At 43.9% G+C, this 12,469-nt stretch overlaps 1 protein-coding gene across 5 annotated transcripts in view; it reads left to right on the top strand.

Moving 5' to 3' along the window:
• The window catches only part of grid2ipb (glutamate receptor, ionotropic, delta 2 (Grid2) interacting protein, b), a 37,258-nt gene extending 25,110 nt beyond the window's left edge, over nucleotides 1-12,148 (top strand). For 2 of the 5 annotated variants that reach the window (XM_047608777.1, XM_047608776.1), the window contains 15 exons: nucleotides 85-219; nucleotides 1,292-1,377; nucleotides 1,615-1,765; nucleotides 2,322-2,623; nucleotides 3,551-4,294; nucleotides 4,993-5,145; nucleotides 5,423-5,510; nucleotides 5,932-6,009; nucleotides 7,463-7,659; nucleotides 7,753-7,908; nucleotides 7,991-8,077; nucleotides 8,159-8,288; nucleotides 8,587-8,705; nucleotides 8,980-9,144; nucleotides 9,243-12,148. In XM_047608777.1, coding sequence (XP_047464733.1) covers nucleotides 85-219; nucleotides 1,292-1,377; nucleotides 1,615-1,765; nucleotides 2,322-2,623; nucleotides 3,551-4,294; nucleotides 4,993-5,145; nucleotides 5,423-5,510; nucleotides 5,932-6,009; nucleotides 7,463-7,659; nucleotides 7,753-7,908; nucleotides 7,991-8,077; nucleotides 8,159-8,288; nucleotides 8,587-8,705; nucleotides 8,980-9,144; nucleotides 9,243-9,314 — 2,663 coding nt within the window. In that variant the 3' untranslated portion in view covers nucleotides 9,315-12,148. Of the gene's footprint in view, nucleotides 1-84; nucleotides 220-1,291; nucleotides 1,378-1,614; nucleotides 1,766-2,321; nucleotides 2,624-2,995; nucleotides 3,041-3,550; nucleotides 4,295-4,992; nucleotides 5,146-5,422; nucleotides 5,511-5,919; nucleotides 6,010-7,462; nucleotides 7,660-7,752; nucleotides 7,909-7,990; nucleotides 8,078-8,158; nucleotides 8,289-8,586; nucleotides 8,706-8,979; nucleotides 9,145-9,242 lie in introns of all 5 variants that reach the window. The other 3 variants (XM_047608773.1, XM_047608775.1, XM_047608774.1) reach the window with 3 other exon arrangements.
• The last annotated feature ends 321 nt before the right edge of the window (nucleotides 12,149-12,469 follow it).

The following is a 12,469-nucleotide window of genomic DNA, read 5'->3' as shown; positions in this document are numbered from 1 at the left end:
TCTAAAGGAGCAGCCGCAACAAAAAGTAGCAAAGAATAGTAAAAGGTTAAACATGCTGAGGGTGTGTATGTGTGTGGTTTGCAGCGGTGCTAGAGCCTGACGGAGGTCCGGAGCACCACCGGCGGAGCAGCTCAGTGCGCGTGACAGGGACGTCGTTCCGCAGCAGCATGCGAGAGAGGAGCTCTGATGACTGCATCATCGGGACTCATCTGGGAATGGGTACGCGGCTCAAGACAACATCTTGGGGAAACTTCTCTTAAAAGTTATACAAAGTTCTGGTTGGTTTCTACCACAAAATCATTTTACAGTTACAGAAGGTTCTGAAATTTTATTCCGTAGCATAACTTCATTATTGGATTCACTGGTTTTAGCTTCTAGCCAGGTTGAGGTCGTTCTCTTGCTCTCAAGCTTGCAACGACAGCGTTGTGGCTTATGCTCTCATGGCAACTTTTATATCCCGATAGGCATCAAACTTAGTGACGAATGGCTTAACTGTGGAAAATTAGACACATAAAGAGCTAAATGTTTTCATTAAGCGTGGGTGGGGACCAAACACAGAGCTAAAAGAGTGGGTGTTGACCAGTACAGTCTATGTGTAAACAAGCAACTGAAAACTGTCCTCAAGCAAGCAAAACTAAATGCTGCTGCAAGTTTATCCAAATCTGTAAAGCAAGATGTTTTGCTGTGAGCTAGTTTTCTATGAAAACATCATTATTAATTCAGTATTATAGCTCAGTATTATTATAGTGTGTTTTCCCCCAGAACATTCAAGGAAAACAGCGGTAGAGACAAATGAGAAAGAATCCATTTAGCTGTTATTACTCCCCTAACAATCCCTTGAGTAAAGTTTCTAACCTCTAGTTAGATTCTTGAACTGCTTAGAAATTGATAATAATGCTGTATTTGCACTGGTCAGCTCCCTGTTGTGTCTAAAAGCACAGTAGACTATTCCTGACAAAGGTGAACACTCAGCAGATTCTAGGGTACATGATGTCTTTGTAAGATGGATTGTCTTCACCGGTTCACACATTAAGTCCACATCTCAGCTGTCTTGGCTTCAAATAAGCTACATAAAGTGTTTATTTCCAGCTGAGGCCATTTCAGGCTTATGGTTTGACATTTGCGGTTTCTCCTGTTTACCATTACCATCGCTAACTCCTGTCCTGGAAGCAAAGCTTTTGCTCCTCCATGCTGTTCTGCTCTGCTTCATCCTCTCCCCTCTCGGCTGGAGGTGCTTGGATGGAGGAGGCTTATGTCCACGTGTCACTGTTCATGCTTTACTGTGCTTTAGGAATTCATGTCGATGAATCTGGGAGCCCGGAGGAGAGGCAGTCAGGAGATGGAACCTCCTTCCCAGAGTCCCCTGACCTCAGTCATGTAGGTATAACTGCAGCTTTCCAGCGCCTAGCTCCTCACTGGCATTACGAATGCTAGTTATGTTATGTGATCTCGCATTATTTGAAGGTCTGCTCACGATTACGCCGAATCAAATTCGATCGGAGGCTGCGGTTAACCTGCAGCTTGCAAATTTGCCCCAAAAAAAGGCAGCGGAACTTCAAAGAAAATGCACGGCGGCGATTGTGCGCTAACAACCCATCATGCCTCCACCCGTAGATGACAGGTGTGTACACGGAGCTGGAGAATGTGTACGCAGGGAAGAGTGTGTCTCCGCTGCAGGGCGGCTCGCCAGCAGAGCCCGAGGTGCCGGGACAGACTGAGGCCTACGGCCGCTCTCTCTCCCCCCTCACGCTTCCCCCTCTCACAGGTACTCACTCTGAGGCTGACACACGTGCCCAAACACCCAAACACACAGATGACAACACGTGCTTTCAGAAACATGCTTTCATCAGTGGTTTGAAGCCACCTAGGTCCAACGTTTGCAGGAAGAATGACAGCAGTAGTATGAAAACCACATTACAGGTCCTAGATGGCACATGACTGATCCTGAATTGTTGTCAGACTTGCTGTAAACACTGGGTCGTGGTGGACATATACCAGATTAGGTGGTGAGAAAGTTCAGCCTCTGCCTTTCTTGCCAGTCTGATGTGAACATGGCTCAACAACCACTGATCTTTGAATGTGTTCGAGTTAGAACTCATTCAAGTCCTACTGTCTCTATATGTGCATTTAAGTCTGCGGTTTGTTGCCACGGTTACAGTGACAATGTTGCCAAGGATAATGCAGATCATTTCGGTAGGGAATACGAGGCATCATATGTTGCTTAAAACGTGTAGGTAAAAACTCGAGATGCTACAAACATGTGCAGTGTGTCATATGTTGTCAGAGTCAGCGGCAGCCATCTTTAATCTCCTCCTTTACAGGGAACCGCAAATCTGGCCTGTCCTTGTCCTGGAAAGAGCCCCTGCCCACCCCTGTGTATGAGATCCACCACCAGAGCAGCGTGGACTCCAACCCTTACGTGAGCCTGGAGAGCCCCCCCGCCTCCCCCGAACACCCCGACAGCGGGCCCAACACGTTGACCCGCCGGAAGAAACTGTTCACCTTCTCCCGCCCACCTCGCAGCCGGGACACCGACAAGTTCCTGGACGCCCTGAGCGAACAGCTGGGCCACCGGGTCACTCTGGTGGACGACTTTGTACCCGGGGAGAATGACTACGAGGAGGTGAGGAAAATTATTTGAAGGCTCTGCTACTTCCCAGTATCGCTATTCATAACTACACTACCAAAATCTTTTTGTAAATATTGACTGGGCTAAAGAACCAGGTCATGCTGTCTGACCTATCTGTGCAGAGAATAAGAGATGCACCGTAGAGGCTGGTAGAGATTGTAGAGGTCTTTGTCGTGTCAGTGACAGTCAACTAAAATGTTATACATATACAGTCGTATTATTAATATCCTATCTGGGTGTGCATTTGCCTATTAATAAATAATAAGCAAATTCACATCTACAGCCGTAATGACATTGTAGTGTTGCATGTTTACATTAGAGCAGCTCTAATGTACGCTACAATGAACACTTGTGTCACATGAACAGATATATGACGGTGGTTGTCATGGTTTCAGAAGAAGAGGTGTGCCTGTAAGTAAAACACGATACTCAGATATACAGTAGTGGCTAAGGATATCTGACTATTTATGGCTAAAAATCTAATTAAACCTTTAAACTTTTTAAGATTTCACATGTATTTCATAAACGATAACTATAATATCTTTATATACAAATAAAGATATTATAGTTATCGTTTATGAAATACATGAAGACATTTAAGTGCATGTTTTTTTTTAAAAAACAGAGTTCTTTTTTATTTTATTTATTTATTTTTAGAGAATTCCTCTTCTAGATGTTGGTAAAAAGGAAATAAATTAAAGATTTTTGTATGTAATATCACATTAGCAATTAAGACATAGACAACCATAGTAAATATATGTGTCTAGATGGTGAGAACCTAAAGGAAGCTAAAAATAGCCCTATAAATGACAAGTTTCAAACTAATAAGAACGACATACAACTTTCATTTTAAGACATTTTTGTATGTGTGGATGAAAGCTGTGATTACCAGGTCTGATGATGAAACTCTCCTCCCCCCAGATGAGTTTCCCCGAGGACCAGGACGTGGGCTTCATGCCTCGGCAGCTCAGCAGCGGCAGCAGCGAGGACCACAGTAGCAGCGACGAGGCCTCCTCTCCTTCCTACTCCTCCGAATCCGAACCCATCCCGCCGCCGCCCAACCAGAGCCCCCCGCCTCCCCCGCCCTTCCAGTCCCTGATACCCCCTCCCGTGCAGTTTACCGACCCCCTTCCGCCCGTCCGATTCTCTCCCGAGCACATCCCCCGCAGCCGCATGCCCTTCCACCCCCATCACCCCATCATTCCTCCCCCGCCGCCTCCCCCGAGGACCCTCCTGTCCAGCCACTCTCCCCTCCATAAAGTCCTCCCGACGAGAGACGAGGCGGAGAAGACTCACCAGCGCTTCAAAACCCCCACTACCCGGCTCTCGCACGGCCACACCACCCTGAGCACCACCACCTTGCGCTCCTCCCACCCCTCCCGCTACCTCCCCCGGCAGCTCAGCCAGCCCCAGCCCATGCGGCAGCCCTCCCCCCAGCCGTCGCCGCAGCCTCTGAGGCCGAGCCAGCTCGTCCTCCAGAGGCACCACCAGCTCCACCACCAACACAGCTACCAGGGCCCGATGCCAGCGTCCCTCCAGGAGCACGGCGCGACCAAGTGTCAGAGCAAAGGTCCCGCAGGTTCCTCGCTACCTCCAGGCTCTCACTCCACCCTCCCCAGTCACAAGACCTATGAAACCACACGGCAGGAGCACAAGTCACAGCAGGTAGCACCTTCTTTAACACCACACTGTAGTCTATTTTTTTCTCTTTTTGTGGTACTTTGTGTGTATTTTTCCACCCAAGCTGCACGACAGAAAGGAGATGTCAGCCAGAATAGAAAAATGCCGCAGTAACGCCGTAGCCTAGAGTGCTTAGCAACAGAGTTGTCACATAAAAAATAACAAGCACTTTTGCATTTTAAAGTTTTGCCCAATTTTGGTTTAATTTCTTTTTAAACTCTCCGTAAAACAGCTGTCGTGCCATTTGTTTCCTCATATTTATGTGTTTCCCATAAAATCGTTGCTAGGGAAGTTGCCTCCTTTCCGTGAAAACCCAGTCTGCTCTGATTGGTCACAACCAACTCATGTTCCAGCCAAGACATGAATCCCACAAAGCTGGGATTCATACCCTCAAGTGCAGGATGAGTCATTAATATTCTAATACAATTTTCCAGGAAATAAAATAAAATACCACTAAGAAACAAAACATAGTGACTTTTTATCAATATTCGGCCCTGTTACAGATTTGATCTTAACCATCAGTATTTACTATTGTTTGTGATCACTCATACATCTGATTGTTTTAGGACTTTCAGTTTTATTTATTCATTTTGTGAGGTGCAACTAAACATGCTATGGAGATCATCTGTTATGAAATGTTTTATGTTTTTAGATGCTAACTGTTTTTTTTTTCCATCTCCGAGGCTCCACCACCTCCTCCTCCGCCCCTGCCGCCACCGTGTGATCCTCCTCCGCTGCCCAAGCCTGGCCACCACTCCTCAGACGCCAACCACATGAGTGTAAAGAGGCTGCGCTGGGAACAGGTGGAGAACTCCGAGGGAACAATATGGGGTCAGGTGAGCTGCGATCTAAGTCGCCGTACATGGGTGCACATGTGAAAATCCACCCACTTTATCTGTGAGTTTTCACACTCCTCCTACATCTCTCCGTCCGTATTTGGAAAGACCTCCTCGTGCTTCTCTAATGAGTCACGGCAGCAAGGAAGAAACAGCCTTGTTTTTGTAAACAGAATTTTCCAAAGCTTCGAAAAGTTCTGCATCCCAATGTATAACCCTGTTGCAAACTTCCACTGTGCCTTTGTAGTGTTCAGACTGTGTCCTTGTCTATCTTTAGCTCGGTGAGGATTCAGATTATGACAAGCTCACTGACATGGTGAAGTATTTGGACCTTGACCTGCACTTTGGGACCCAACGCAGATCCAGTAAGTTATTTTGTAAGGCTTTAACGCATTTATCATACTTCATCATCATAAATATCATCTCATATATATTTGTATTGATCCGGCTCATCTGTTTGTACCTTCACAGTTGTGATGTTATCCATATCCTGCTTTGGAGCTGCTCCATTCACTTGCCTCAAATCCGTTCTCCATAAGGCACCATACCCCTCTCTTCTTTTCATTCTAAAGAAATAACACAGATCTGTCAGAGACAAAAACACGTCTTTTTATTAAAGATAACATATAACAGAGGGGTACATTTTGGCCTCCACTGGCAGAGCTGTGCTATTAAGCCATCATCCTGCTACGTTCAGGCTTTGTGACTTGTTTCTGTGTATCTGACCCCCGGTGCCTGGAGAACCCATCCTTACCCTGTTGTTAAAATGATCAGTCTCTCCTCCAGAGCCAGCCTTCCTGCCCGAGAACTTTAAAAAGAAAGACGTGGTGGAGATTCTGTCTCATAAGAAAGCCTACAACGCCTGTGAGTACCACAGAAACCAGACTGAAGATCACGCATCTGAACTGTTGAGGAGCGAAGCTGTATGAATAACAATAAAAATATACCGAAACACAAAAGTCTGTTCTTACGTCCCAACTGTAAAATCCTAAGAGCCACATTTGCATTTAGAAACACAAACTGTTGATCTTGTGATTTGTCTGCCATAAAACGGATTTGATAAGTCTGCAAAAACGTATCCAATATCCCCCAAAAGTACAGTATATTTAGGAGACATGTAGATGCTAATGACTACGTTATCTCCTTTATCCATTTAACGGTTAGACATAATGTACTGTATCATTTACACCTGATGTTTTATTGCATTTTGATCTTGAAATCTGCCCTTAATCCAGACCTCTGGTGGCTTCAGGAGAATCCATATGTTTTAGATCACAGAAAATTACATACTACAGATTTCCTCCTATTTCCTAAAATCAAAATTGCCATTTTTCTGCCTTTGAACAATCTTTTTTCAAGTTGTGACCCATTTTGATGACAAAAATCTGATGAGATAATTTCTGAACAACTGGAGGATTTTTTTTTTACCCTAAAGTTTGGTCATTACATTCATTACAACGTGGATTCCATTTTGTTTATTACCACTAGTGACTGCTTAGTTATTTAGTGCAACTGATGAATTGATAAAAAGTTTTAAAAAAAAAACAATAATAATAATTTGATGAGAATTATATTGGTTATTTGAGGCTGAACAGCCCAGAAAAAAGTTAATAACATAATAATATATACATGCCCTGTGTATGTTGGATCTATTAACACTATAACGGGTTTTCCTTCAGGGTAAGGTGAGTTGTATTTAGGTGGCTGCAGTCTGCAACTTCACCACTAGATGTCACTAAATCCAAAGTACTGGTCCTTTAATTCTGTAGGTAACTTGACGAAATAACACAATTTGTGGCAAATGTGAAAATCATAATATAACTTTAATAAACTTGCATTATCTGAAATGATGCAGACATGTGTGATTTGTGATTTCAAGCATGAAATCAGCTTCTGTTTCTGTGTAATAAAATGAAACCTTGTTTTCAAAGATGATAAAGCAACCAGGCTCCTTTATCTTAGAAGCCCACGTGAAAAACCGCGAAACAATAAGTCCCGCACACCTTCTAATCACACAGAAGAGAATTTACAGAAAACTATTTTTTCTTCTGTTGTTTACTTTTGTTCTGCCCTTTCACATCGATGATAGAGGTATTGTTCTTTCAGGTTAACTATCAGGTTCATGGTGTGATTTTGGGTTTCATAATTAGATGCTATATGGTAAAAAAAAAAAAAATATAAATAAAAGAAAGATTGTCAGCCCAGTGGGATTAAAGATTTAGGAGCAGTGCAGGAACACAGTGATCTTCGTTATGTTAAAACGAAGCCTCCACATATTCATCCTCTCCCCTCCTACTCACCCTCCTTGTGCCCGCAGCCATCCTCATTGCACATCTGAAGCTGTCCCCCGTCGAGCTGCGTCAGGTCTTAATGAACATGACCACCGACCGGCTGGAGCCGGCCCACATCAAGCAGCTGCTGCTGTACGCCCCCGATGACGACGAGGTCAAACAGTACAAGCAGTTCGACCAGGACCCGGTCAAACTGAGCGAGCCAGACCAGTTTATTTTCCAGGTAGGGAAAAAAAAAAACAAAACTGCAAGACCACCAACGTTCTGAAAAGCGAGGTGTGATGATTTGCGTGAGTGAACGTTTTATGTGTTCCAGATGCTAATGGTGCCTGAGTATAAGACTCGTCTACGGAGCCTCCACTTCAAGACGACTCTGCAGGAGAAGACGGAGGAGATGAAGGTGGCGTATGATTACATCTACAAGGCTTCAGTGGAGCTGAAGAGCAGCAAGAAGCTGGCAAAAATCCTGGAGGTAAGAAAGTTCCTACAGGCGAAATGAACGCGGAGCCATCAGTTAACAGAGGATATTAAGTTCCTTTTCTTTTGGCCAACAGTTTGTCCTTGCCATGGGAAATTACCTGAACAATGGGCAGCCTAAGAGCCACAGGACGACCAGTTTTAAGATCAACTTCCTAACCGAGGTACAGCGCGGACGGCCGAGCTTTAACTGATCATCTTTATTAGATGTGTTAAGTTATTTATTGTTTCCTGCTCTCCTGCAGCTGAGCACGACCAAAACAGTCGATGGGAAATCCACTTTTCTCCACATTCTGGCCAAGTCTTTGTGCCAACACTTCCCCGAGCTGCTAAACTTTTCCAGAGACCTTACAACGGTGCCTCTGGCAGCTAAAGGTACGATGATGCTTGACTCAGAGAAAACCATTTAGGTGCAGATTTACAAGGCACAGAGTGTCCACACGGCTGGGAGACGTCTTTAGAAGCAACTTGCTTAACGTGGATATAAGCTGTTTATTCAAATGACCGTTTTATAGTATGTCTTGATAGCAAAAGAGAATGATTTGCATGTTTTAATCGGATGCTCTGACTGCTGATTTGCACGTTCCCATGCAGCCGCTTTCTAATCGTTACGCCCCTTAAGTGCGAGCGCCCGTGCTGCAGTTTCAATAACCCTCGTGTTTCCATGTACCAGTGAACCAGAGGGCCATCACAGCTGAGCTGACTGACCTTCACTCCACCATCCAGGAGATCCGGACGGCCTGTCAGAAGATCACACCCACACCAGAGGACCACTTCGCCTCCGTCATGAGCGTACGTCCACACATTTTAATGCGTGACGATCAAATGGCTGAGTCGAGTTACAGTTAATATGAAGTTACAGCCAGGAACCATTTTAGCTTGGCTTAGAATGAGGCATAGAAACAGCAGGAAGAGTTCTCTCGATAACGATATGTAAATGTCCGTTAAGGCTGAGCTTAAGATTCGTCACACCTTCGTCACACAAAGATACAGTCCAGGGCCACAGAAACGTCCTCACTACAATCTGACTTGAATCAAGAGCTCATTTACTATTTTGCGCCCGCAGAGTTTCCTCGAGAACAGCCACCCCGCCATCCAGTCTCTGGAGTCTCTGCAGACCCGAGCGATGGAAGAGTTCTCCAAGGTGGCCTCCTACTTCGGGGAGGACAGCAAGGCCTCCAGCACAGAGACCTTCTTCGGCATCTTTTCAGAGTTCATTACCAAGTTCGAGGTGAGCTGCTGTTTCACTGCTGACTGCGGAATGAATAAATGTGCTCTTTATCTGGAAATAAACGTAGATCAGATGAATTCATGGGGTCTATCTTGCAGAGAGCTCTCAGCGAGACGCAGACTCCAGAAAACCCCAGAAGCCCCAGACTGTCTTCCCCTCTGGCCTGGTAGGAGCAGGACGTGCCGGCGGCAGGTGTCGAGCCAGAACTGAGAAGGCTCCGCGTTCACTCTGCTCTCCACAACCAAAGTGCCAAGAACACGCACACGCACACGCACACGCACACGCACACAGACACACACACACACACACACTCTCAAACTAACGGGAACAGAGACCACGTCATCTATAGCGAACTGCTGGGTAGAGCAGGAACATTCAGGTGTCCGCATCCCGACCACTCACACCAGTTACTCCATTACTAACACCTCTTTTTAATGCACATGAGTCAGTAGACAGTGAAGGACACGGTCAAGACGCCATTCAAAAAGAAAAGGAAAGACAAAACACCTCATTGCTCCCATCCATACTGAAGCTGCATTAAAGTGAGCTTTAAGTGGTGACAACAACTAGTCTGGATACTTACAGAGTACTACTATGTTTATTACACGACTATATAAAGTTTATATTTTGTATCAGATCATATTTGACAATTGTAAAGATTAAGTGTAGATGATTCTCAAGTTTAGCTTAGTGTTCGATGGTGCGTTCACTGCCTCCCATACAGCAGGAAACATGTAGGAATAGCAGATAGTGGAGTTTCCACAACGACATGTTGTGTTTCTCTCTTATCTAGTTTAGTGTGAATCTAAAGGACGCCTCTATAAGTTTCTTCGCATCATAGAGGTAACAGGAGTCATCCTCGTCCAGCAGTGGTTCACTTTGGTTCTGTATACTGCATTTCTAAATTACTAATGAGGAACAGTTTATTGTTTCTATGGAAGCAAAGCAACATCAGTGTTTGAATTTTTAAAAAAACCCAAATGTGTTCATTCTTAATATTAAAACGGACATTTATAGCATTAAAATACAATATATCTATGTGAATTCAGATTTTTTATCTCCTTCAGAATTTTTTTTTCAAATTAGACTTTGTGATTTAAGATTGATCTATTTCAACCTGATCCAATGAGCTTGAATGGAACAGTTTGGCCTCAACCTCTGTGGCTGTGTGATGCATTCACTTGAGAATTTTTGAGATTTCTTGCAAAAATTTTGAGACAAATGTCCATGAAAGTAAAAAAAGAAATCAGCTCAGTTTTTTCAAATCTTAGAGAAACATCTCAGTGTCCCACAGATGGAAAAATAGGCCTAACTGGATCATTTTAACAGGTGGGACATTTGTTTGCTTTCACAAATGCAATTCTTATCTAACTGAGGGATTCTCCTGGGATTTTGTGGTTAATTAATTCTTCCCAAGAAAAAATTTTCCCATAAAAAACGTTCCTCAAAAATTTAAATGTGTTAACGGGTAAAACAGATTTTTTTCCTGAAGTGAATTCATCACTATTCCACAGTTAGGTTTTCCAAGGAATAAAAGTAAATACAAGCGCCCCCGAATTTCCTGGCAAAATATGATCAAGAGGAAATAGCAGCTACTCAGTGTAAAGTTCAAATGGTTTTTACCTTGCCCCAACATGCTGAAGAGAATCAGCTTCTATCCACTGAGCTGCTGACAAATCCACCAGGATTTATAGCGTCTTCACACTACCAGTGATGTTTACTAAAGATGTTGACACAGACTTTGTTTGAGTGGCTACGACACACGGCTCCACACCTTCCCTTGTCAGAACCAGCCCCCGTCAAACTCGGTTATTGGGACCTGTCCACTCAGTCGACAGCAGCACACGAGCTGAACTCTCCGAACAGAAGTCGCTTCCCGTCATCCACCCAGCAGCTCTATTTATTCTCTCTGTTAATCAGCTCCGAATTCATTTGCGCCGAGCTAACGCTGAAGACATCAGCGCGCTGTGGCTCATAAATGAACAATCGGAGAACATGTGGGTGGAATAGTAAATCTCTTTCAGTGATTAGTGTCGTTTCTTTTTGGCAGCGCTGAAAAATAAAATGCAGCTTTTCATGTGAGCAGATTGAGCTGTGTGCTGCCGGCCGGTGGATCTGCACTTTCCTGCTTAAGTAAGTGGGCGGCTGCTGAATGAATGAACGTCAAGCTGGGGGGGGGATAACATGTCCATGTAAATGGTTATTTCCTGCTTCTACGGTTGTCATGGCGACCCCGTGGCTCATCCACAGCACAGTGCACCTGTAGCTGTGTTGTATTTATGTCGAGGAACTATTGTTGAGATTGTTTTTGCTATGCACTGCTCGTCATTTTCATTTGTACCGTTTTGTACTGTATGCCCGTACGCGTCCTTCAGGTCCTGGTTTATTTCCCTATTCAAAAGTCCCATCAGAAAATCACTGTTTTTATTTATTTATGCACAGCTTCAGTCGAGCCAACGGGACGAACTTGTAAAAAAATAAATAAATAAATTAAAAAAAAAAAAAGGCAATCCTAGCTGCTACGAGTGTAGTAACAGTGTTTTCTCGTCTCAGTCAGTTGCATGTTGGTGCAGTTACTGTATTAAGATGTGCGGCTGGTAGCATTTCCCCCCTCCCCCGGATATTTCAGTTTGCAAATAAAATACACTTCTGTTAGTCTGGTCTGATTTATCGCCTCCTTTATTTTTGTAACCGTTTCGTATGTTTTCATGGATCTATGCTCATGTTTTGTGATCCTTTGACTCTTTGCTTTTGAATGACGGATATGTTTTTGATCTATAAAAAAATGTTATGCTTGAAAAGAGAATTGTCTGACGTATGTGTGCGCCTACGGATGGAGAACTACGTCTAATACTCCTGGTTGATGTGAGCTCTGCCCTGTGCAACATCAACAAAATATCTAATCATTCCAAATACAAAGACTGTAGAAAGACCATATTGAAAATAGAGCTTCTAGCAAAAGTGATTACACATTAAATTATTGTATACATTATATGAATTTAAACGGCTTGAATTTCTCATTTTTTCCTACTCTGAATTGTTTTATATATTTTATATTGTGTGTGTCTGTGTGTGCGTACTTTGGGAGAACCAGTTTGAGTTTGAGGACATTTTGGCTGGTCTTCACTTTGTAACGTCCCCGGGTTTAGACTTGGTTTAGACTTTATCGTTGAGTTTAGAATTAGGATTAGGTTGATGCTTGAGGTTGGGGTCAGAGGCTACTGTAAGGGTAAAATGTCAATCAGTGTGTGTTCGTTCTTTTCCAGCTATCTTTCTGAGGACCAGGTTTGAGTTCATCGGAGTGAGGACATTTGTCCAAAATGAG

The sequence above is a fragment of the Mugil cephalus genome, chromosome 16 (assembly GCF_022458985.1).
Source record: "Mugil cephalus isolate CIBA_MC_2020 chromosome 16, CIBA_Mcephalus_1.1, whole genome shotgun sequence".
In the NCBI taxonomy this organism is placed as follows: Eukaryota; Metazoa; Chordata; class Actinopteri; order Mugiliformes; family Mugilidae; genus Mugil; species Mugil cephalus.
The sequence above is the reverse complement of the archived record's forward strand: the minus strand, read 5'-3'. Positions and strand labels throughout refer to the sequence as shown.